The sequence below is a fragment of the Varanus komodoensis genome, unplaced genomic scaffold (assembly GCF_004798865.1).
Source record: "Varanus komodoensis strain SLA01 unplaced genomic scaffold, ASM479886v1 scaffold1, whole genome shotgun sequence".
NCBI lineage: Eukaryota > Metazoa > Chordata > Lepidosauria > Squamata > Varanidae > Varanus > Varanus komodoensis.
Window position 1 is genome coordinate 87,730,294 of NW_025335268.1, and position 23,713 is coordinate 87,754,006.

A 23,713-nucleotide genomic window follows, 5' to 3' on the forward strand; every position below is an offset into this window, starting at 1 on the left:
TATGTACGAAGTACAAGGCTACTTTTAGACACTTTAAAACCATTTCCACCCCCTGCGAATTCTTTCCTTTCGTCTGCAGTTGTAGAATTAGTGTTGCTCATCTTAGATTACTTTCTGCATTATCCTTAAAATTCTATTTGTGGAAGCTTTTAACTATTTTGGATATGAATGTCTTCTAAATGAGGTGGAAGTGGTGGACCTTTAGATAGTCAGAATGCTTATGTTCATGTTAAAAGCAAACATTATTGCAAATTGCGCCTGCTGTTTATAACAAAAGGTGATGAGTTAATGTGAACACATCATATCCCTAGTTGCCACTTTCTCATCTCAAAGGAAATCATTCTTCCTTTGACTTCATTTCCTCATAACCCAAAGAGAACACAAGCATGTCCAATTTCCTTCCTCCCAAAAGCATTCTATACACACTCTGATAATAAGTCCTATCCAGAAAGAGTTGAAACAGACACGATACTTCAGAAAGAGCTGCCTTGAGTGGTGAGGGTCAGTTGGCAAGGAAGATATGCACGCAAAGGGAATTCGAGATGCTATGGGTTTTAATTCATCATAGTTGCCTGTTCTGCATGTCTGATCTAGCAAACGTCCATTCAGATGTTTATCTTTCATATTGCCAGTACTGTATAATAGATGCTGAACTAGAATTATGGTGACTTGCCACACATGACGGAATACAGATGACAGAATACACACACAGTATTTTACAGCCATTTAGAGGAACACTGGCAACTTACTTTGGGGGAAGGGGTGGGGTACGGTACCTTAACTGTGGTTTATCCCAAACAACTCAAAAGCAGGCTTCTGAAACTTAGCTCTGTGAAGTGTTGGAGAAACCCCATTCTGATCTTGCTTCCTCCTTGAAGTAGGCTTCAGGTGTATTGCCTTTTTCTTTCCCAAATCTTGTTCCTTGTTTGGGTATGCTGGTCAAGTGTTTATTTCATGGGTGTCAGGAATGCTATGGTCACTCCTTCTGTGAGGTTAGGGAAGGGCTAGATATAATGTACATGCCAGGTCTTGCCCTAAATGCCTCTTCCCTTGTCTGTTCAACACGGAAGGTATGGTAACTGTACATTGTAAGAAGCTCAAGAAGATGGTAGGAGAGTGCCAAAGGATTAAAGACTTAGCTATTTCTTCCTCCCAGCTGCAAGCACCTGAATCATCCGCTGACATTTTATAGGGCTTATTTACCCAGTAAAGATACTTTCAAATTAATCAAAGGAGTTGAAGCTGCAAGCCTTAATACAATTAGTGGGGAGTTAATCAGCAAGCCTGGAATTTTTGGTGTGGAAAAGTAGAAATCAGGCATGCAGCACAAGCCTGTGCAAGCTTGCTCAGAATTGACTCCTGAGTTCAGTAGGGTTTGCAATCAGATAAGTGGTACCTACAGTTCTACATCTGTGTCCTGGAAGAAGTCTTTTCACATTATTTATTGTGCTGGCCTTTATATGAAAGCACCAGGGAGAGACCCTAGGAATAGGTTTTGGCATCTTTTTGGCAGGGTAAAAGTATCTTTGTGAGGATTTGCTGGTTCCTGTTGAATTGTGACCTCTGTGTTACATTTGGTGGTCCATTAAAAAAATGCTTTGTCTGCTAAGTCCACAAAACATATTTCTGCAGTTGCTCAGAATGCTATTGTAGTTGATTGTGTAGATGATTTGTTAAACCAGCTTACAGTTTGTTATTGCATGGTGTGTTAAGTCACCTTGTTACTAATGGCCGTTAGTCATATACAATAACATGTTCTGACTTTGTACTGAAAGCTTGGAGCTAAAGTATCTATTATAACTGGACAGTCTTTCTGACTGCTTTTGCGTTGTGAATGCAGTTATGGCTATGCTGAACTTGGTAACAATGACCTGTTTTTTCATGTAGTGATTTCCCCAAAAATAGCTTTGAAAAAGACTGATTATAGCTACATAGAGGGCAGTCTATTTGAAAACTTGCATTTGGATTATCTTGAAACATAGTTGCTTTCAGATGTTAATATCATTTGAAGCTATGAGACAAATACTTGAAAGAAGATCCACTTACTCCTAGAAACTGTGCTACTGACAGGAAAAAAAAAGATAAAAAATTTTTATATGTAAAAGGATTTCAAGGAAACACATGCTTGTTCATTTTATAATAGAAATGTTGGGAATTGTTTGCTACAAAAGAAGTGGGAGATAGTTTTTAAAATTTCATTTGTTAGAACAACATTGAAGGTTGAAATCCATAATGTAATCTCTCTAGGAAACACCTCAACAAATGATGAACATTTATGTTCTAATAGCAATCAAGAATCTCTTGACCTAGTTGTGATCTTATCTGTATTTCTAGGACCAGGGCTTTAGCATTAAGCCATATTTTAGCTTTATCTGTAGTACCTGCTAAAACAATTTCCAGTAGACAGCTAATTTGTCTGAAGTAGCAAGAACTTCATGCCTTAATTCATGCATGCATTATGTTAAGAACTATTCTTCTGGGCCAGAGAAATTATAATGGGGATTTCTCATTTGAAATTAAAAGAGGTCATTTCTACCTTTATTTTCAGTTAAAGCAAGAACTATATTGAAGTCTAATCAGTCATCATGGCCAAACCTGGATTAGCAGATAGGAAGAAGTTGTGATTTTGTGCTTATTTATCCATACCCCTTTTCCTATAGTGTATACCCTGCACTTTCTGTTTTACAAAACCATGACTTACTTGCAATAACCTGGTTTGCCATGGCATCTGCATTAGGTTGGTAGTAGTTACTGTTAAATATAAGTTGCCTGCAGGTTAGAATTGGAACCCACTTGAGGAGCAATCTCATTCTTGGATTGGAGACCACAATGTCTGACCAGTAGTGCTTTTTTTTTTTTAACCCCTTCCTTTTTAAAGTGTTGTGACATAAAAGTGTTGTGTATCTGCCAACAGATTGTGACAGGTAGTCCACACTTTTGATTGTGACCAATGTGTAGTCTTGAGTTTATATAAAACTCAAAAGTAAAATGCTCAGAGGAAACACCTTTGCAGATGAAGGTATTGTCATGAGTCACCACAGACCCATCACAGTCTGAAGTGTGATTCTTAGGTTGGGAATCATGCAGTTCTTTTCAGAAGTTCTGCATCTGAAATAAAAATGAACAATTGCACTTTTCAAAATATAGGCTAACATTTAAATCTTAAACTATGACAGTTCTGATTGTTAAAAATATCAGTTGGAGTTAACTTGTTTAAGTTCTATACACTTGGGTAGAAAACAGAACTTGTAAATAAAGGGGACTTAAGTCATCAGCCCTGTCTGGATTTTGCTCTTCTGTGCATTTTTTAAAAACGAGCATATCTGTAACTAGGCGGCCTTCGGCTGCAGGTGCAACTTTCTCTTGTCTCATTAATCAAAGCCTCCTCTGTGCACTATTGTTCTTAAGCAGGTAGACTAATTGTAGACTGCCCGCAACTCTCCTGTCTGTATGATGTCATGTCTGTGATAGATGGACACGAACACCCTGCAACTCGGTTCATTGTTAGTACCTTTCCTTCTCAGCTGCAAGGTTTACATGTAAGTCTGGCAGTGAAGTCGCTGGTTCAAGACCATGGCCCTTGCATCTGTATGAAAGTAGCTTTGTACACAATTGTTCTGCTAAGTGCATTTTTCTGGTCCATATCTCTACTAATCCAGACATAATGGGGGGCATGAAATATAGTGTAAAATAATATTCTGAACAGAGTGAGGTTGTAGAGAACTGTAGATCAGTGTTCACAATTTTTGCATGGTGCAATTGTACACAGACTAGAAAAGGTCTGCCAAAATTCTAAAACAGAAGTTTGGTAGCTATTGCATAGAGTACTGCCACATAACTACTTAATCCAGGAAATGTAAATCTAATCTAAGCATTCCATAGATTGCTGCATCTAAGGGCTACTTTGGACATCATGGGGATTTATGATAAGTTTTGAGTCAACTTCTTTCATCTTTGATCACAGACTTTTGTTGTCTGAGTCTTATGGGATTTGTAGTTGTGATGTCAAAGCTGCAGTGTGCATTGCCTTGTGTACCTCTAGCACTGTTTTAGCATGAAGAGCTGAAGAGCATTTACTTCTGGTTTTGATTAACTTCAGCTTGTTATGGCCAAACCTGGCAAACTGTGGTTAATCTTTACCTTGAAGTTGGCTTGTCTCAAACTAAGTATAGTTAGAACTAGCCACAGTTAGTCAGTTTCATTGCAAGCTGTAATTAATTAAAAATATAAGTGAATGCTCTGTCTCTATCCAGAGAGCAGGGAGCATTATAGCATATGACCCCAGTGCTCCCTGAGAGTTTTTCCTGTCATTCTAAAACTACAGTTTGTCATAGCCAACCCATTTCTAAATTGCTTGTACACATTATTCGTTTTGGTGTAATTAGCAGATCTAGTATTTTTTCTGGCTTGTATCATGTTGTAATATATGCAGTAGAGAAAACGTTAGCATAGAATCTATGGATTGTCTGAATAAATTTGAACATGAGAGAAGCGCGAGAAGAGCTATAGCTCCATAGAGGAACACATGCTTTGCATGCATAAAGGCCAAAGCTTAGTCCCTGGCACCTCCTGTTAAAAGGAGCTTGGATTATACTCCCCCCATCTGTACTTTTCTCCTTTCTATTTCTAAGAAGGAATTGCATTAATTATGTTGTGTTTTGTGTATGTGTAGTTGGGTAAATCTGAAGTTTGTTGCTTGGAGCCTGAACAAGGCTTTTTGACAAAAAAGGGAAAAACTGGCTTGAAAGAAAGGATGCTACTGTATCCCTCTCATAAACTGGAAGGGACACAATGCATGTGAATGTGCTTAAGGAAATGCAGAAGAAAAGAGAGAGCCTCCTGCAAGAAAAAGGGTTGCCCCATGTATTGCCAGCTGGCACAGTCAATGAGAAGTAGCATGGTAGCACTTCACACTAAAAATGTCTCCCTGCAGTTGGCAGCAACTCTAGAAAGATGCTTCTCCCCAGACGGGCTGTGAGATCTAGGGTAGATCAGAGGCCTCCTGCAGCCTTTGTCACCTTTCCATAAGAAAGTTTGTTTCCCACTTAAGGACTGTTTCTTTAAAGCATGCAGAAAATTGGGATCTACTGGTAAGAGATCCACGTGATTGGCATTAGATCAGCAAGGAATTCTGACTCTTGGTGGCATAGCAACAGTGAAAACAAAAAGCTTCCCCCCCTTTCTAAATTTGGCTGCTAGAATTAACCCTTTGAAAAAAGCATAGGAATAAGTTCGTGTGAAACATCCAGTTAGGGAGCAGAAAAATAACACCTGAATTCAGCAAATGATGAGAATCACAGTGTCCCTCATTTCATATCAATATTTTAAGTTGTATTATTGTGCATCTTGAGTTCAGTTGGTAGACTCAGGGTTCTACTGGCAATTGAAGTAGACCTTGTAAGCCTGAAGGTTGTAATAACCACCTGGCTTATTATGAGTGAAATTATTTTAAGTTTGTTTCATAATAGGAAAACAAATCAAAGCCAGTGTAATAACTTTGGCTTGATAACTTGATTTCTTGCTGTTTAACGTACACACACACACACACACACAAACACGATCCATGAATTCACATGTGCTGATGGGATATCCACCTGGCACCTACTCTGCTTTCTTTGAGGCACCGGGTGAAAACATTTTTATTTAAACCAGTTTTGGTTGATTTAATTTAAATTTTTTATAGACTTCTTTGTCTTAATTTAATTTTGGTTAATTTTTTAGTTGTGTTGCTGATGTGTGTGAGTATATTTTATTTGAGGTGTTCTATGGTGGTTTTATCTTTATCTGATTAATACTTGTTTTATTGTAATTTATGTATGTTCTTATGTTTCGTAAGCTGCCTAGAGAACCTTTGGGTTATAGGGTGGCACAGAAATGGAATAAAATAAAATAAAATGGTCTAACTTGAAATTTCTAAAGTGGGTATTTTTCAGTACAATGGATTCAAATATTACCAGATTTGATATATGTGACCCAAATGGAAGCTTATGTGCATTTGGATACTATAAAGCAGTGATGGTGAACCTTTTGGAGACTTGAGTGCCCAAACTGAAACCCAGAACGCACTTATTTATCGCAAAATGCCAACACTGCAATAAAACCTGAATATTGAGGTTTTAGTTTAGAAAAAACAACTCACAGCAAGCCCAAGCAAATGCGCGCATGCAGCACACTGACCAGCCATGCTAAAGCTTGCACTAGTCATGGCTAATGAGTTGTGGCTCTTGATGGCATGTGACTCGTGATGTCATTGTCTGGCGTGGGACTCCTTCCTGAGCATGCGCATTGCCCCTATGTGTCCTGTTATCTGATGCTTGGCTGCAGGGGCAATGCTGGGGTGACTTGGCTTGCGTGTCCACCACTGCTATAAAGTAATAAGGAATATGTTTATCAGCTTTACAATGATAAGCAGAATACTTTGGTTTTGAACGGAAGGAAGAGGTGCTCCTGGCCATCAAAGACAAGCGAACGTGTCATTCATGCTTTCCTTCCCCAGGCATCCCATTGTGTTTCCCTCTCAGCGACCCAACAGCAGCTTGCTGGGTGAGATGAGTGGAGTGACAGCTGCTGCCATCACTGTTCCTAGATAACAGGGCAGAAGCACACAGATACATGCTTCATGCTTGTTGCTCATTTCTCTCTTGCTCATCAAGATTGACAGAAGGTGCATCTGTGTGCCGTCAAGCTTCTTTTCTACTTTTCTTCTTTTTCAGGGAGTGATGTAGGTACCCCCTATATTTGTGCCAGCAAATATATAGGCCATGATCCAGTGAAAGTTTTGCTCTCCTGAATGCCACTGATTTCAACGGCAGAGTCAAGTGTATTCTCAAATCTTGCTCATGGAAAACATTTACCCAATTTATGTGTTCATTTGCGTCTTAGTTTGTGCAGCAAAGTTTCTGGGAGGAGGACACATGACTTAGTTTGGGGGGAAATGTATGTTGTAAACTGAGCTGTGTTTGTTTCATTCATGGCAGAGACACTGATGTTAGGGCACATTAAGCCAAAAGGAACCAAAGAGAGCGGGAAAAAAACTTACAACTATGAAAACCGCAGCAGGTGGTTGCTTTATTAGGGACAGCAGACAAGGAGTATAAGAGTGTTTTGTGTCTGCATAGAAAAGGTTCCAACATAGAATTGATATAATTCTAACTTCAGGCATTGCTTCTGGGCCTGTAAATACATAACTGCCTATTGTTCTAAGTTACCCTTTTATCTTCTCATTTTATTGTCATTCCTCAGTGATATGGCCACAAACTTATTCTACAAAGGACTGCATTATATTCTTTGTAGTCTCTAGACCCTAAAGGAGATACTGTTCCAATGGCGAACAATGCAACATCATTTTTAAAGCACTAAAGAAGGAGCAAGTATTTCTAAGACACTTGATAGAAATAGATTATTGCAGGTGAAAAGTTACTGGCTAATATACTCATCTTTTTCTTAGCCATAGTAAGCAACTTCTAAGTTGTATGTAGTTTTATTCAAATTTCCAGTTCTCTAAACTGCTTGCAGTTGCTATTGTTGTTGTTTTATAAATCTTCATAGCCAAAGCGCTCTGGGTGCTTTACTGTTGTTTTATCAATTACTTTTTTTTATCAAGACAGTAAAATACAATAAAGATGTCATACAAAGAAACATGTTTTTAAATTGAACATCTAAACATACATCTAAAACATATGACCTCCCCCCTTTTAATACCTGGGATGGATAATTCTCAGAAGCCCTTGTGTAGCCTAGTAAATTATTAAAAAGCCTCAGAATAAAGGGCTGCCCTTGACTCTGAGCATAAACCTGAAATCATGACAAGCTGGGTGCCAGGCAGCGTTCTTCCATAGAGGGTGCACCATAGAGACAGCCCTCTCCCTCAGGCCACCCTCAGAGGAAGGCCTCAGAGATTGAGCACAGTGTCTGAGTACATTGAAGCTGGGAGAGGCAGCCCTGCAGATGATGTGGTCCCAGCCACACAAGGCTTCATAGCACCTTGGAATTACTTGCAAGCTTAACCTTAGATATAGTGAAAGTATCTGAAAAGATAGACTACTTTGACTTTGCACGCTGCACAACTTCTTAGAAACAGCTGATCAGGGCAAAACAGATCAAGCACATTCAGGCAGAATTTGCAAGATCATGGTCACCTCTTCTTTTTGCCTCCATGTGAGCCAGTCATGCACATAATTTACCTGCTGACTTTTGCGGTGTGTCACTTCCCATGTTATCTGAGGTGCATGGTGGGGGTTGCTTTGAAACCCCTGGCTTGTTGCAGGGTTTCGGTTCTGGTTGTTACTGTTGTTGCAATTTAAAGCCAGCAGCTGCCACACACCTCTTCAGGTTCAGATGACACAAGAGGCATGCACTGAGGATAACTAGGCAAATTGCACATTGTGTTACTGTCAGGTACGAGGCAGAGGGAAGGCATGGTGTCTCTTTTCATTGTGATTTGTGCACCTGGCCATAATGGTGGGAATATTCCAACAAATCAGATTAAATTTGAATTCCATTGTCTCTGATTTGAAGACATGGTAACATAATGCCATATAGTTCTAGTGCAGTGCTTACATTTAAGGAAAAACATGGGCAGATGCAGCCCTTAGATTTCATGCAACCCTTGCCATTCCCTGAAAGCCAGAGAAGGTTGCACATTGTAAATATGTGCACCCATATTGCACCCATAGGCGCTGTGGAGCACCCAAATGGTTAAAATTAGTTTGCCAAACAAGCTTATTTTAACCCATTTGGTGTTATGGTTGAAGCTACAGATATATATTTGCAAATATCATTATATTGTTCCTGTGATAGAGGGAGAGACTGTGAGGTTGACATTCCTCTTTTAAGAAAATATACTAAACATTTTGAACATGCTGATTTGGGTGCACACCCAATTTAATTACAGTCTTAAAACTGCCCAGTCTAATTATATTGTGTTAGCATCTATTCATTTTGTTTTACTTTATTTCATGGAACAATGCATGCTTAGAAGTACAGAGTTCATGTGTTCTTGGTTTACATGGAGAAACATGTCATGTACGGATTTTGGCAGAATGGGTGAGGTTAGCCAATTTTTGTTGCTCTGTGTTCTCTAATCTTGGATTGCTTCCCTTTGGTAGTTTTTTCTAGTCACAGAAGATTGACTGTGTATCTGTCTTCAGTCATCACATATTAAATCACATATTGCCCTAAGGCAGAAGATGTTTGAGAAATATCTAAATTTCCTCACAACTCGTGATAAGGGAATTGTAGTACAGTCATTTTGAACAACACATAATGAAACTATGAAATCTACTTCCACAGGATGTGGGGGTAATCACTGACTTAGCTGGCTTTAAGAGAATACCAGATAAGTTAGACATCATGCCTAAAGGCTAGCTTTTCCCTCTCTGATAGCTCCAGGATCTGAGGCACGACACTTCTAGATATCCGTCATGGAGAAACCAAAAGCAGAAAAGGACTTTTGCCATTGTGTCCTGCTTCCCAGATGGTTGACTACTGTGGGAAACAAGATGCTGCACTTTGGTCTGATCTGGCTGAGTTCCTGCTTTCTTCTTAACCCTTTGCCTTGATTTATTGGAAAACTAAGCCACGGGTATTCTTACCACTTTGAGGCTAGCAGCAAGTTCTGACCAGGGCTTCTTTCGAAGGCACTCTGAAATCAGCAAAGCACATGGTTGCTTCAGCAAGACAGAGCAGCAGCAGCGAGAGAACTCCCCTAGTGTTTCAACATGCAGACAACACACACCTTTCTCATTGGAGCCCCTTGTGTTACATTGAAAAATATTCTGGAGAGGACCTCAAATCCCTTTGCTCTTCACCTTTTTTTATTTTTTGAACCTCATTCTTTGACTAACTAGTGTGATATTTCCATGGCACTTGTTTCTGTTACTTATGATTATGATTATTTTAGTTTTGCTTCTTGTCTTTCTTCCCAGAAGGGTTAGGACTAGGGTTAGGGACAGGCAGTGGCTAACTAGGCAGTCTCTTCTGTTCATGTATGGCTGGGATGATTTCTTATTAGGGACAATGCATTTGCCAGAGCTCCCTAATCCCCACCAACCATCTACAAATATGCAGAACTTCCTTGCTTGGCAGGTAGCCAACTTGTTGCCTTCACTGAGTATGTATGCACCTTTCTCTCCTCTCTGGGTTTTGCCACTGCTGATCAAAATCGGCACATGCTCCGGTTGGCTCTTACTACACTGCAGACCTTCAAAAGATGCAGAAGGAGTTCCTGGCTAGGCGCCCAGGAGGAACATGGTGTCTGATGCCCCTTGGTGCTGTGCTTGGCAAGGGGGAACCAATCAGGGCAGTGCTTTTCTGTCCGATTAGTTAAGAGAGTGTCTCTAAAGTATACCCCAACCCAAGTCCATGTGTTGCTGCTTTAGAAAGCTTCCCCAAGTGCCTGTGCAGTGGCAGAGCTGACTCAGGAGCCAAGTAAGCCAGGCTTTAACAGCCAGGCAGCAGCTTTTCTCAGGTTATAGCTGTTCTAGCTCACTGTTAAGTGAATGTTAGTGGGTGGAGTTTTTTGTTGTTGGGTGTGTGGTTTGCAGCGTATGCTCCAAAGGCCAGTAGAGAGCTCTGTTCCAGTCAGCAGCTCAGGGAGTCCACCTTTCATAGGCTTGCTTTTGTTTTAAGAGGGTGAGAGCTTTAGAACATTTGTGGGTCTAAAGAGAAAAGGAAGGGGAATTGCAGTGTGTCGACATTACCGTTAGTCCAAAATAGTTGTCTGTCTTAGACCTTCAGGTTGTTGTACTTGGAAACTGGAGTACATGATATCAACTAGCGGTATTTATGTTCTAGACCCTGTGCTAACTTGCTTGGTCTCTGTAGACCACCACATTTTCTAATGTTATAGCTGTAGTATGGGAGGTTGAGAAGTTTCTACAATGAAGCAACCTCCACCTATATGCATGATCCAGATGTACTGAAAACATTGGCTAAATGCATATGGGCTATGCATACTGGTCCTTCAGTGAACCGTTCAATGGAAAAAATAGATCCATGGCATTTTCTTTTATTGTTGTATGCCCATAATATACAAAAAGAATGAACAGTTCAGTTTGATAGTCATGCTAACCACAATCGTGTTTATGCTAAAATTTTCCATATAACTTCTTTGTCGGTATCTGCTGAGGTAATAGTAATAACACTTCCTCAAATGCTAACTCTTAGATTCTGCTGGTGAAAAAACTTTCTGGCAGCCTTCTTCAACTTGGTGTTCTCTTGAAATTGTAGACTACAGTTCCCACCATCCCTGACCATTCACCATGTTGGCTGATTGGATTTGTAGTCTAAAATCACCCAGAAGGCACCAGGTTTAGGAAGGCTATTTTGCAGCTTAGAGCCGGAGCTTTCCTAAATGAATTGAGATCTCCCATGTTATCTTGTTTGAAAGATCTCTTCCTGTTTTCCTCAAGTTCCTACATTGTGTTTTGCTCCTATTGTATCTGGTTCATGAATAATTGCATCTGCCTGTCCCTTAAGTTTAGTGGCAGCTGGGAGTTAGAGAACTGCTCTGCACAGTGTGAACAATTGAGGAGAAAGCAAGAACTTTGTTCTCCGTATGGCATCCTATATGAGGAAGAGGGCAAAAGTAGATAGGGAAGATGAGATGTTCACAGATCACTGTATAGTTTTATTTTATAATATTAAGATTAAAGTGCAATAGTGTATGTTAGCCACCAGATGTCATTGCAGCAGATACAGTCTTGATGGGTGCTTTTGTGTATGTCTGTTTTGGGCAAGACCTATTTGATGGACATAGAATTTATATTTATTTACTTGATACCCTTCATTCTACCTGAAAATGGCACTTAAAAGCAGCTAGCAGTAATGAACGCCAATGTTTGAAATTGAAACAATTGTAGAAGGAATGCATTACAAGCACAATTCAAAGCCAAGCAAAACAGCACAATAAAAACCAAAATCGGCACCTAACCAAACAGATGGGCTTAAGGGCAAAGGGCTGCCTTTCCTTGCTTGTTGAAATGGCAGGAGAGAGGGATTCATCCTGATGTTCTTCAGAATCAAATTCTGTAGTATGTGAGCGTTCATCAAGAAGTCTTCACCAAACATCCTCCTGATAGTGGCGGTAGTGAGAGAAGGGCTTTCACTGATATTTTAAAACTTAGGCAGACAGGGTCATATTAAGAGAAGACAGTCTTTCATGTAGCCTGAGCTCAAGTAATATAGACTGGTAACCAGGACACAATGGGCATAATTTTTGCCGATTCCCATGCATATCTCTCCCTGGAAATTGGTTCCAGAGGGTTGAGATGGCACCGGCAGCTTCAGGGGAAGAGAATCAGCAAAAATGGTCCCCCTCATCCTGTTTGTGGAAGCACCTCATTAGCAGAGCAGGAATCCCTGCTGTATCTGATGATTCTGTGAAGATCCCTTTCACTCTTAGGACAACAGGATCTGACCCAGTATTTATTCAGACTAGTTGGTTATGAAGCAATTGCAACATGAAGTGAAATAAGTTCAAAATTAGAATACAGAGTATATAGAATGTACAGGACTGAATTTTGATTTTTTGGGGTTTTTTAAAGTATTCATTGCAAATCTAGGATTACAAAATAAATCTCTGTGATAAAAATTTAGGTTGAGAAGTTGGAGCAAAAATTACTAGATTCAAGTGTCTGAGTGCATTTCTTTCTGAATAAATACATCTTTATTGCTAACTATTTCATCCATCCGTACAGTTGTCCTTCAGGTTTCCTGTTTACTTTCCACATCTGGCAAAATGAAAGCTTCCTTTTTCTGAACAATTTTATATCATGCAACTGATCATATCAAGCTTGCATAAATAAAAAACAGACACAAGTATGTTGCTAAGCATAGTAACACACGTCATCTTTCAGAGAGCTCAGACTAGAATAAGTACAAATACGATACTATGTACATTCATATTTTTATCTTCAAAGGATGAAGAAGAAGAAATCAAACTGGAAATAAACATGCTGAAGAAATATTCCCATCATAGAAATATTGCAACTTACTATGGTGCTTTCATTAAGAAAAGTCCTCCAGGTCATGATGACCAACTGTGGGTAAGCAAGCACATTCTTAACCAATATTCTCTCCCCACCTCCCATTACAATTTGAAGGAATCTGGGTAAATAAATGTGAGGTAGAAAATAATGGAATAATTTCCTACTGTAGTAAGTTGCCCATTGCATCTCTTTACGAACCACTTTTCTGTGACTCCTATAGAAGCCCAAAGGGAGTATTGTTTTAAGAACGAAATTTTTGTTTTATTCGTGCACATTGTAAAAAGTGAACACTTTACAGTTCACCTTTGTGTTCATGTGCCTTTGCTAGTTTCATTGTGTTCAGTGGAGTTTACTCCCAAGTAAGTGGATTATAGAGTAAAGGTGCAAAAATGAAGAAAACATCTCGTTTTAATTCTTGGGGAGGGGTACGTGAATTTCTTGGCTCTCAAATTTTGAAAACCTAGCTCTAGCATTCTAAGTTGCAGACAGCTTCAGTGGAAGAAAAATAAGTGGCAGCAAGATTTTCTGTGTTGAATCATGCCAACAGCCCTTAGTCTAGAACTTTTACTAGTAGTCACCTGTCGCTATTGTACATATATTGTATGTTAGCCATGCCCCGATGCATTGTATCATTCTCCTGAAACCAGGAATGGGAAATGCTGGTGTCAGGTTCAGGCTGGTTAGCAGAATGACAACCAGGAACCCAGACCGCTTCCTGGCTGGTTATTTAGTCATTCCCACTAGTAGGATGATGAGCTAGGCAGGCTGTCTGCACTCTGCTAATGAAGACTAAGTTATTATTCTCCAGAATTCTGGCTTATCTTATGTGCAAAAGCAGTTATACAATGGATGTGCAGATCTTTTTCTCTGAAAGTTAATGGATCAATGTGAAATGTAACTTTACAGCTGTTAAAGGGATTTGGATTATGAACTGCTCCACTGAAATGTTTATTTGTCCTTGGGTGATCTTTCTCTTTAATATTCCAGTAAGAGTTGCTGCAGTGCAATACTTGGTAGCATACAGGAGCTTAGATATTTTGAGACTCTTTTTTCCCCCCATTCTGGCTTTTGCAGCTTGTCATGGAGTTCTGTGGTGCAGGCTCTATTACAGATCTTGTGAAGAATACGAAGGGAAATACTTTGAAGGAGGACTGGATAGCATACATCTCCAGAGAGATCCTCAGGGTAAGCAAAATGAAAGCCCTTTGGTGTATTTTTAGTTATGCATATCAGTTTTGAGCTCTGCATTAACTTCTAGTAGACTGTGGCATTGAAGTCCATAGCATTAAGCTTGTGACATGGGAAGGCAACGAACTGCAGTTCTCTCATTGAATCTTTTTTTAAAACATACTTAAGCCAACTGGCAAAAGATAATTTTTAAACAAGCTTTGTGCATTAGAAGTTAGTATAAGTTATATGATTTGATGTTTGTCTTGTAATGGAAAAGATGCCCATGGAACTATGCAAGCAGTCAGAATGCCATCAAGAATGGAGAATTTTCAGACGCAGATGGTTAAAACACAGTCAAAATGTACAGTTGGGGTTCCTTAAACTTTTATCTAAACTCTGCAATTTGCAATGCATAATAAAGGGCAAGAAGTGTATTCTGCATAAAAATGACACTCAGGGTAATATTTTGTTCATACACTCCACAGGGCTGCTCTAGACATGGACCAATTCCTATGATCTGGGAAGCAAATTAAGGCACACAAGCTTATTTTCCTGCACAGCACATGCATCAATTCTTGATTGCTCTCACTCTACCACACTGAGAACAGGATTCATCCCACCTCAAGATAGGGCCCGCCCTTTTAAGCATCCTGTCCATTTCTATTGGCCGCCACTTCTTCCATGGCAGCAAATTCCAAGCGTATGCAGCATATAAAGCAGCAGCATCTTGCCTTGTCCTAATCTTACTGTGTGTTTAATGTCATCGGGTCTCCTAATTAATTTTGGGTTTGCTAGTAAACAGCAATGACCTGGTTCTCACAACATGATAACCCAGTGTGGGCACCGAGCCATGGTTGGTTGTCACTTTGTCTAGCATTTTACTCACGGTAGATGGTGCTGGCAATGGTGGGGTTTTTTTTTCCCAAACAGACCATCCTGAGAATTATAGTAGGTTTCCTTTTTGTCCAAAGCTGGAGAACCATTCCTGCCATGGATACACCCAGTAGCCACTGGAGCACTCAGCAAGGGCAAAGGTCTCTTGCTGCTATTCCTCAGTTTATCCGGGCCACTGCCATCCTCCCCACCAGGCCTTGAATGATGCTGTTCTGCCCCCATGAATGAGAGCCATTTTCAACTCCCTGTGTTCGTTTGCCCTTTTCCTTTTCTCACGTTAGATTTCACGGCTGGCATTTGCAACCTCCATTTTGACAGCCTTTTCAAAGTACTGAAACAGCATCTTGGAGGGAGGGACTGTCCATGGTTGCAAACCCATTCTTACTGGCTTTTTTCACATACCCTAATGTGCATACATATTTGTGCACATTTAAAAAACCCATATTTTTGGATTTCTGCAAATATGGGGGTGTGCGCTTCTCTATGTCTGAAAAAGGGCTGCTTCATGTGGGCATTGCCCAGGCAGGTACCTGCTGCCAAAGTTCAGCAAGTACCAACACTGGACATTGTCCAAGGGAGGCTCCAAATATGCTTTTTCTCCCTGTGGTTTGGCTTGGCAGCTGTCAAAGAGCAAGCTGTTAAGTTGAAGTGAGGCAGGAGTGATCTTTGTTTGCAAAAATGCGATGATGAGATTTACAACCCATTCATGGCAAGCTCCTTGGAGTGTGTGCGCATGCACACGTGCGTGTGTGTGGGGAGGGGGCAAGGCAGTTGCCCTAATCTAAGGGTGCTGTCACTTTCTGCTTGTTTGTGGGGATCTAGATGCTTGGCAACAAAGAAGAAGCATGAACTACCCCGTTTCAAAGGAGCAGGAGTTTTGACAGTTTGCGGACAGATCTGAATTGTTTAAAAAAAAAAAAGGCTTATTTTTGACTGGGCATCCCATAGTTTCTTGGCAGGGGCATATACAGACAGGAATGCACATGCCCCTGTTAACAAACCATAGGGTGTATTTGAAATAGTGACTCCCAACTGTGCGAAACAGAACACAGCCAAATATACTTTGTGCATTTTATATTAGTAAGCTCCAAATATTTGTTTCAAGTTATTTTGCTTACTGCAAAAAAAATTGTGATGGTCGCATAATGATCATAGGGGAAGTGGGTTTAAGGTACCACCATTGAGAGTAATCCCGTGTCATTCTGATGTCATTTTGAGAAAAAATGATGGACTGCTCCCCAGTGATTATACATGCAATATGGACAGACTAACAAATGAAACCTTCTGTACAAGATTCATTCCAACTTTACAAACTTGCTAAAGTTATTAGTCTCCATTTTGAACTATTCATTCATATTTGGTCCTTGATACCTCGAGAAAAAAATGGACCTCCTTTATGAAAATATTGCTGCCAAGTTGCCTTCAGGCAATTTTCACTTACCTGAGGAAAGTAGGAAAATCACTATTTTCAAGCCTGAATAATTTGACAAAATCAAAATACGCATTCAGTTTTATAGCTGCTGTGGATGTATTCCTTCAACCAGCTTTACATGTTGCCTAATACTGAGGACAGTAGCAGATATAATTCATACTTCCTGTTTTTACTAATATTTGAAACTTATAGATCTCTTCTGTATCATCTGCCTGCCATATTGTTGCATTCTACACAGTAAAAAGTAAAGCTTTCAATGGCAAGCCAACATATGCATTCCTTTGCACATTGAAATAGTTGAGTTACACTTTAGGCATTGCAAAGAACTTCGGAGAACAGGAAGCAGGCATGTCTTGCACTTCCTGTTCAGGTATCTCCCCATGCCCCACAAACATCTTCTAATGTTTGACGTCATCATCTGTATTGAATGGCGTGTTATATTTGCTGATCTACATTACAGTGCCAGTTAAATGAAAACCCTGTGTCTAGAATTTGAATGTACAACTGGAATTTAATATGGTAGCATGTAATCTGTATTGACCTCTGGAAATTTCTGGCAAATAGTGAGGAGTATTACTATGTACAAGCTGTAAACAAAATCTTGTAATTATTCTTTCTGTCACCTATCTTCTCAACTATCCCTTTCCTAAAAAGAATATTTCTTGGCTTTTTAGCCTTGAACTAAGAAGAATTCCCTTCTCCTGGCAAAAGTACTTTACCTTTTAAAAAAAACCTTTCCAGGACTTTCTTAATCACTTCTGCAGTGGAGTTGGTTCACTTTTGTATTACAGTGTAGTTCTTATAAGAGGAGTTCTCATCAGAGTTGTTTCAGAAATGCTATTTGTACTGAAAGGAGCCTGTGAAGCATAGCCCTTGCATTTTGCCAGTATAATAATGCCAGAATGTGTGCATATTCCTTTGTAACTTTCCTCAAGCAATATCTGAGTGGGAGACATGTTATGAAACCATCTACAGGCAAATTATATTGGACAAAAAAGAATTCCTAAGGTGATGGGAGTATGGAGTTGTTTAATGGGTGCACTGGCATAGAATATAGTAATGAACTCTGTGTAGTTGCTAAGACAAAGAAGGAAAAAGACTCTGATCTGCTTTTTTAAAAAAATACAGGGATTGGCTCATCTTCATGCCCATCATGTAATTCATCGGGATATTAAAGGGCAGAATGTATTGTTAACAGAAAATGCAGAGGTGAAACTGGGTAAGTTTATTAGTCTACTGTATTCACTTTCTTCATAGTTTGGTCTCTGCTGCTGTTCTTTCATACAAGTGACAGCATGATGTAGTGTTAGTTATCTGCAGAGGAAACATAACTAGGAAACTGAAAAGTGTTGCTAGCTGGTAGTGAGATATACAGATTTCAAGGAGGCTATAAAAGCAACAATAAACTAGCAAAATATTACTGTTATATAGTGTGAGAAGCCTGGGGAAACGAGGTGGAGTTCGCCTGCTATCTAGATGGCAGTAGGTGATTATTCCCAAGAAAGAAATTCTAGCATCTAGTTTCAACCTATTTTGGTGTCAGGTCTACAAAAGATGGGCCCACATGCAATAGTCTTTATGCCATAACAAAATAGTTAATTTTTCCTTCTTTCATTGAAGGACCCTGGGCTGTTTCAGAATGACATTTGTATTTTGATCCTACTCAGTCTCTGTTTAGTTCCCTTTAATGCATAGAAAGGATGTGTGTGTTGGTTCTACAAGGCACGTTTATACTCTTGAAAAGAACTTGCACTATGTTCTCTGAATCTCAGAAAAGAGAATGTGAATCACATTCCTCCTTAAAAACCGAAAATGCTAGGAATTGTGTATGCAACTAGATAAGAAGTTGCCTTGGTGAACAGCGTCCTTTGCAGGCATTCATTGATTAAGATGCTTTATTTTAATAGGAAATTTCTTGGTGGTAAATGGGTGAGAGTACTCCTCGGATATTTGGCGGCATAAACATGAATTAATTAATTAAATAAGTATTATGATGTACAGTGATGCTGACTGCATTATTAATGGGGCTTGAAGGCTCCATCTGTCTCAGCATGTGAATCACATTGTCTGCGTATCTGTTTACTTTGCAGTGATTTCGGAGAAATAATTTCAGTGTGTTTTGATTGTTTTTCCTATTCTTAATATAGTGGATTTTGGAGTAAGTGCTCAGCTGGACAGGACAGTTGGTAGAAGAAATACTTTCATTGGAACACCTTATTGGATGGCGCCAGAGGTTATTGCCTGTGATGAAAATCCAGATGCTACATATGACTACAGAGTAAGAGAAATATTAATGTGACTGTTAAAATGTATTTACTGTTCTTCTGGTTATGAGTTGTGTGCACAGTTTCTTATCATTAATGCTCTGTAAACGTTTTCCCCCTTTTTCTAAACAAATTAAGGAAAACAGCAAGCAAGTGCATTATAACCTTAAAAATTAATGTGCATAGATGTCCTTAAATGGATTTACTCTAGGAAAGCACTATGTCATGTCTTAGGCAAAAGAACTTATTACAGGCATGGGCTTGTTGCAGCGGATCATGTGAAGCAGGAACCATGATTGAGGTGATCAGGAATGAGCCATAAAGAGACTCTGTCTTTTGCACAGCCGTTTCCTCTTTCCCCTGCATAATAGGTGAATCTGCTTGGACTTCACAAACCACAGCTTTGTGTTGAATCTGTGGCTTCAGACCCCGATTTTTTAAAACTAACTGCAGAAAGGAGCACAGTTCCTTGTGTTCAGCTGTAACATGAAACTTTGTTTTGTTGTAAAGTGAAATAGGAAGCTTTCTTCCTTTGTGCATGGAGAAAGAGGAGAGGGAATCCTGAACTTCATTGTGCCTTATTTGCATTTACTCTATACATAGTTTAGATGGTCATCTGGAACCATTCTTAGTAGGAGTTGATGACAATACACTTGTTTGAGTTTGCACATGCAGCAACAGCAGCAGTAGCAAACATCAAACTTGCTATCACTGTAAATGATCTTGTTGTTGTTGGAATCCCTCCCCCCCCCATTCTTTAAAGTTAGGTTTCTTTTTAAAAAAGCTTTCTGGAAATCCCTAAGCACCTTTTAGCATGTTTTTAGGCAACCCTATGAACAAGGAAGAATAAAATATTTAAAATCTTGGATGTTAGAAGGAAAGCATTAGTGTAAACAGAGTCAGACTTTATTGATGGAAGTGAAATCCCTTACTGCCTTCGAGAATTAGATCTTGCATCAGGCTAGATACTATTTTCTTTCAGTATGTCTAATTTTTGAGCATATATATGCATGCCTGCATGTGTGAGAGAGAGCAGGGGGAGAAAGGCAACATCAGAAAAAAACAGATTTGGAAAGAAAAATGATCCTTTCATATGTGAATGGTTCCTTTATAAAGAAGCAAACACATGATAAAGTGATGTGGGAGTGGAAAGGAGGCTTCTTGAAGGATTAAGCAAATTGAATTGTAGAGCAGGGCAGAACAAGATGATAGCTCTGCGATTTTCCTGCCTCATGGTGTGCATCCAAACATATCCTTCCCCCTATTTGTTGGTGTAAGTGCTACAATTCAGAACAGACTATACCATGTGTTATACTGCAACAGCCTAAAGTAAACCGAGACCAGAAGAAGAACAGCAGGGGAAAATCGCAGAGCTATCATCTTGAGGCAGGAAAATCCATGCTGGATCAAACCACTTATCTCTCCAGTCCAGCACTCCATTTACACAGTGGCAACTCAGCTCTCCACAAGGTCCCTCAAGAAGTATGGGGACAAGAGTTCCACCTGCCCAAGTACCTCAGTAACTGTATATGACAGCATGCTGCCTCTGATAAGAGAGGTAACACATAGCAAGCAAGGTTGTAGCCATGGAGAGACAGCTCCTCCATAAATTGTTCCATTCCCCTTTTGAAGCCATCCACATTGGTGGCCATCACGACTATCTGTGATGTGAAGAAGTACTTTTATTTGAGCCAAATCTCACACTAATCAGCTTCATGGACCTTCTCCACACCGGGGATAATTTTGAACAGCTCTAGTATGTCTCCCCCCTTACTTGCCTTTTTTCAATGCTAAACGCTCCCAGATGGTAACCTTTCTTCATAAGGGAGTTGCTTCAGCCCCTTGATCATGTTAGTTGCCCTACTCTGCACTTTTCCCAACTCTACAGTACCCCTTTCTAGATGCAGCAACTGTAACTGCACACCGCATTCTAAGACTGGTTGTACAAAGGATTTGTAGAAAGCAAGTATGAACCTGGCAATTCTATTTTCAGTAGCATAGTAATTGTCTAAAGAAAACGTCTCCCTGATGTGCAGCCTTTCCATGTGCATGGTCCTTGTCTCATGCCTTGCATTTTCTGGACATCTAGGAATGGATGGGACTTGGCATTCCTCCTTCTTTCTAGGTTGTGTAAAGAGCAATTGACTTTCATTCCCGGAGCTTTGTTCTAACTTGGCAATTCAGTTCAAATGCGGAGAAACTGTACAACTATGGTGTGACTTGAGTTTTATCCAAGACTCATCCAACATGTAATGTGTTCTTGCTGTGGAAGGCCAGGGTTAGATTGAAGCATTAACCTATTGTCTCTGCCCTGATAGAATAGCTGCAATCTTGGGCAAAAATTTGGGACCACCGTACTGGGGGCAGATAAAGATAGGTTTATTGTGAAAACGAAGCAGTATTTCTCTGTTTGGCCCACTGACATGGCAGATCACATCAGTGCAAATGCAAATTCAGTTTGCATTTGCACTGAAACAGCTGTCTTTATGATTATGGCAGAACTGTGATGTGGTTGCTGTGATAATTTTCCATTCTTAAGGTGCAGAGTCTGTCATTGGTTGCTGCCCCCCCCCCCTGCAATGGCCATAGGGCAGTGGTTATTCTGTGGAGCACCTGACTATTGGGTTTACTATGGATTGTCATCATCCCCTTTTCCTTATCTCAGCTGCTGGCATCCCAAGGACCTTGTAGATCAAGCCACTCTCCTTACTGCAAACAGGAGCCCTTTTGGCTCCCTGCGACTCCCCCTCCTCCCACCTTTTACCATGGAGGGGGGATTATCTTTTGTGATCTCCAGTTTCCCAATCCCAGACAGTCCCTCTGAAGAGCTCAAGCTGGACCCTGAGGAACTTTCAGTGTTTTCCCATTTCTTTGTACCCTAGTTGTAGCCTAATAGTTTTAGTATTTTAAAATTGTTTTCTGTTAGGCAAAGAGACAACTTGTTTTTGCTTATGAAAAGAGAATGGAGGGATTTATCCACCCTTTCAATTGGACTCCTTAGGGCTTTTTGAGTTTCCCTGATTAGGTCTCAGTGCTTCCAACCTTTCCACCCTTTATCCTTCTCCTGGAGATCCTAGGTGCTTGGGTAGAAGCATTGTCCGCCCCTTTGACTGCAGTTGGGAGTACTGACTGCTTTCAAAAATTAAGGTCTCCTTTGAAATGAGCTTTTTAGATAAGGCTAAAGGGCTAGGAGGTTTAGACAAGGACATACACAAATCAATGTGATTATGTGTACCTATTTCAGTCACAGTTTTCTTTTTTCTTTTTTAAAGGTTCAGTCAAGCCTCTTACAATCGTTCCAGCATGCTGCTGAAACATTAGAGGGCATGTCAGTGGTTGTCAAAACAGGTAGCACAGAAATCAGTTCCTGAAGAAAAGGGGAAGAGCTGCCCATCAGAGCAGGGCTGGGAGCAAGAGAATAGCAGTTGCTCCACCATGTCACCTGGGCACTGGTGCAGTGGCTAGGCCAAACTCTGGCTTGGCAGGAGCAGCAAGGTGGTTTGGGGGTTTTTGGCTGTTCTTGTCAAGGGTTGTTCTTGTCCTCTGCTGCCCACAACCCAAGGTGAGGACACTTGCCTGAATTTGGATGACATACATTCTCAGATTGTACCATACCAAGCCTTCTACAGTCCATGGATTCTTAAGGTAGCTTGTTGGAGCCACCCTAAGGAAAGAAGCCTGGATTGGATGATATGACACTCCATCATGGCTTGCTATCCATGATGAGTTGTTGTGCCGTGTGAAGCAGGTCACAAAAATCCCTTGTGAAATTCATGCACTTGATTAGATCAATACTTTTTCCCTTGTATTAGGTCTTATGGAAAAGTAAAAATTTAACTTTCAGAAGTAATTTGTTTTTGCTGAAGCAGATGAATTGAGGCTTAGTCTGCACTATGAGTTTGCAGTTGTGTGGTAGCACTACGGAGAAAAACGATATCTCCTCTGTCATGTTATCAATACTTGTTATCAAATACTTCCCTTCTGTTCACTGAAGTTTGTCTTTCCCAGAAGTTATCTCCTAACTGTTATTACTCAGAGATATAATTGCCATTGCTAGGAACAACAGAGTGTTGGATTGTCTCTTATCTGTCAGACATCTCTTTTTATAGACGTTAACATTCACGAATATTGCTGGCATCGTAAGGACTGGAGCTTTGGACAGCTGGTCCATTGATGAACAGCAACACCTCCACGTTCTTGCATCCTGTAATCAAAAAATCATTATGTTTATTTTAGCAAGATACTGGCAAAGGACAATGAACTTTCTGGTGTCATGCTTCTGACTCTGCTTTGTTAAATATGTACCTTAGAAGGCATCATCTCTCAACAGACTTGTTTGCTCAGACTTTGCTTTCCTCTTGGTGTCAATGGCAATCAGTTTATTTTTGGTTTCTAAATAATTACATATTTAGAACTTCATGAAGTAGGGAAAGTTTCTAGCTAAAGGCTTTTGACAAACATAAAAATGTGCATTCCTGTTACAGCCATGGGTGGGTAAGGGGCAGAGGAAGATTTCTTTCCTAGGAGTTGTGACTGTGGGGGAAATGTGTATGTAAATAATAAAATAGAAACTTAGACTGAAATAGTCAAGACTGCAGAGAAGTTAAGTATATGCCAAGTTTAAGTTCTTTGAAAGTCAGGATATTTTTTTAATGTAAGTGCATAGCTATATAGTGTGCTCCCATGGCAAGTTCTAAATAAATTAAGCAATTTTAAAAAGACTGTGTTGATGCAGTTCTCATCTTCCATATGTAATATATCAGAAATTGTAACAGTGAAGGAAAATGGATAATGTGTTTGCTAACATATGGTCTCTCTTTGTAGAGTGACCTTTGGTCCTGCGGCATTACAGCCATAGAGATGGCAGAAGGTGCTCCTCGTAAGTGATATGTATCCCTTTTCTATTGGACTGATTTTTGTTTGAAACCTATATTTTGGCATGCTTCTTGTAATCTAAACTTACT

The 23,713-nt window shown here is 40.0% G+C and overlaps 1 protein-coding gene across 6 annotated transcripts in view; it reads left to right on the forward strand.

Moving 5' to 3' along the window:
• The window catches only part of MAP4K4 (mitogen-activated protein kinase kinase kinase kinase 4), a 159,467-nt gene that overhangs the window by 82,764 nt on the left and 52,990 nt on the right, over positions 1–23,713 (forward strand). For all 6 annotated transcript variants that reach the window (XM_044433962.1, XM_044433970.1, XM_044433978.1 and 3 more), the window contains exons 4-8: positions 12,921–13,046; positions 14,064–14,174; positions 17,614–17,704; positions 18,633–18,763; positions 23,574–23,628. In XM_044433962.1, coding sequence (XP_044289897.1) covers positions 12,921–13,046; positions 14,064–14,174; positions 17,614–17,704; positions 18,633–18,763; positions 23,574–23,628 — 514 coding nt within the window. The remainder of the gene's footprint in view (positions 1–12,920; positions 13,047–14,063; positions 14,175–17,613; positions 17,705–18,632; positions 18,764–23,573; positions 23,629–23,713) is intronic.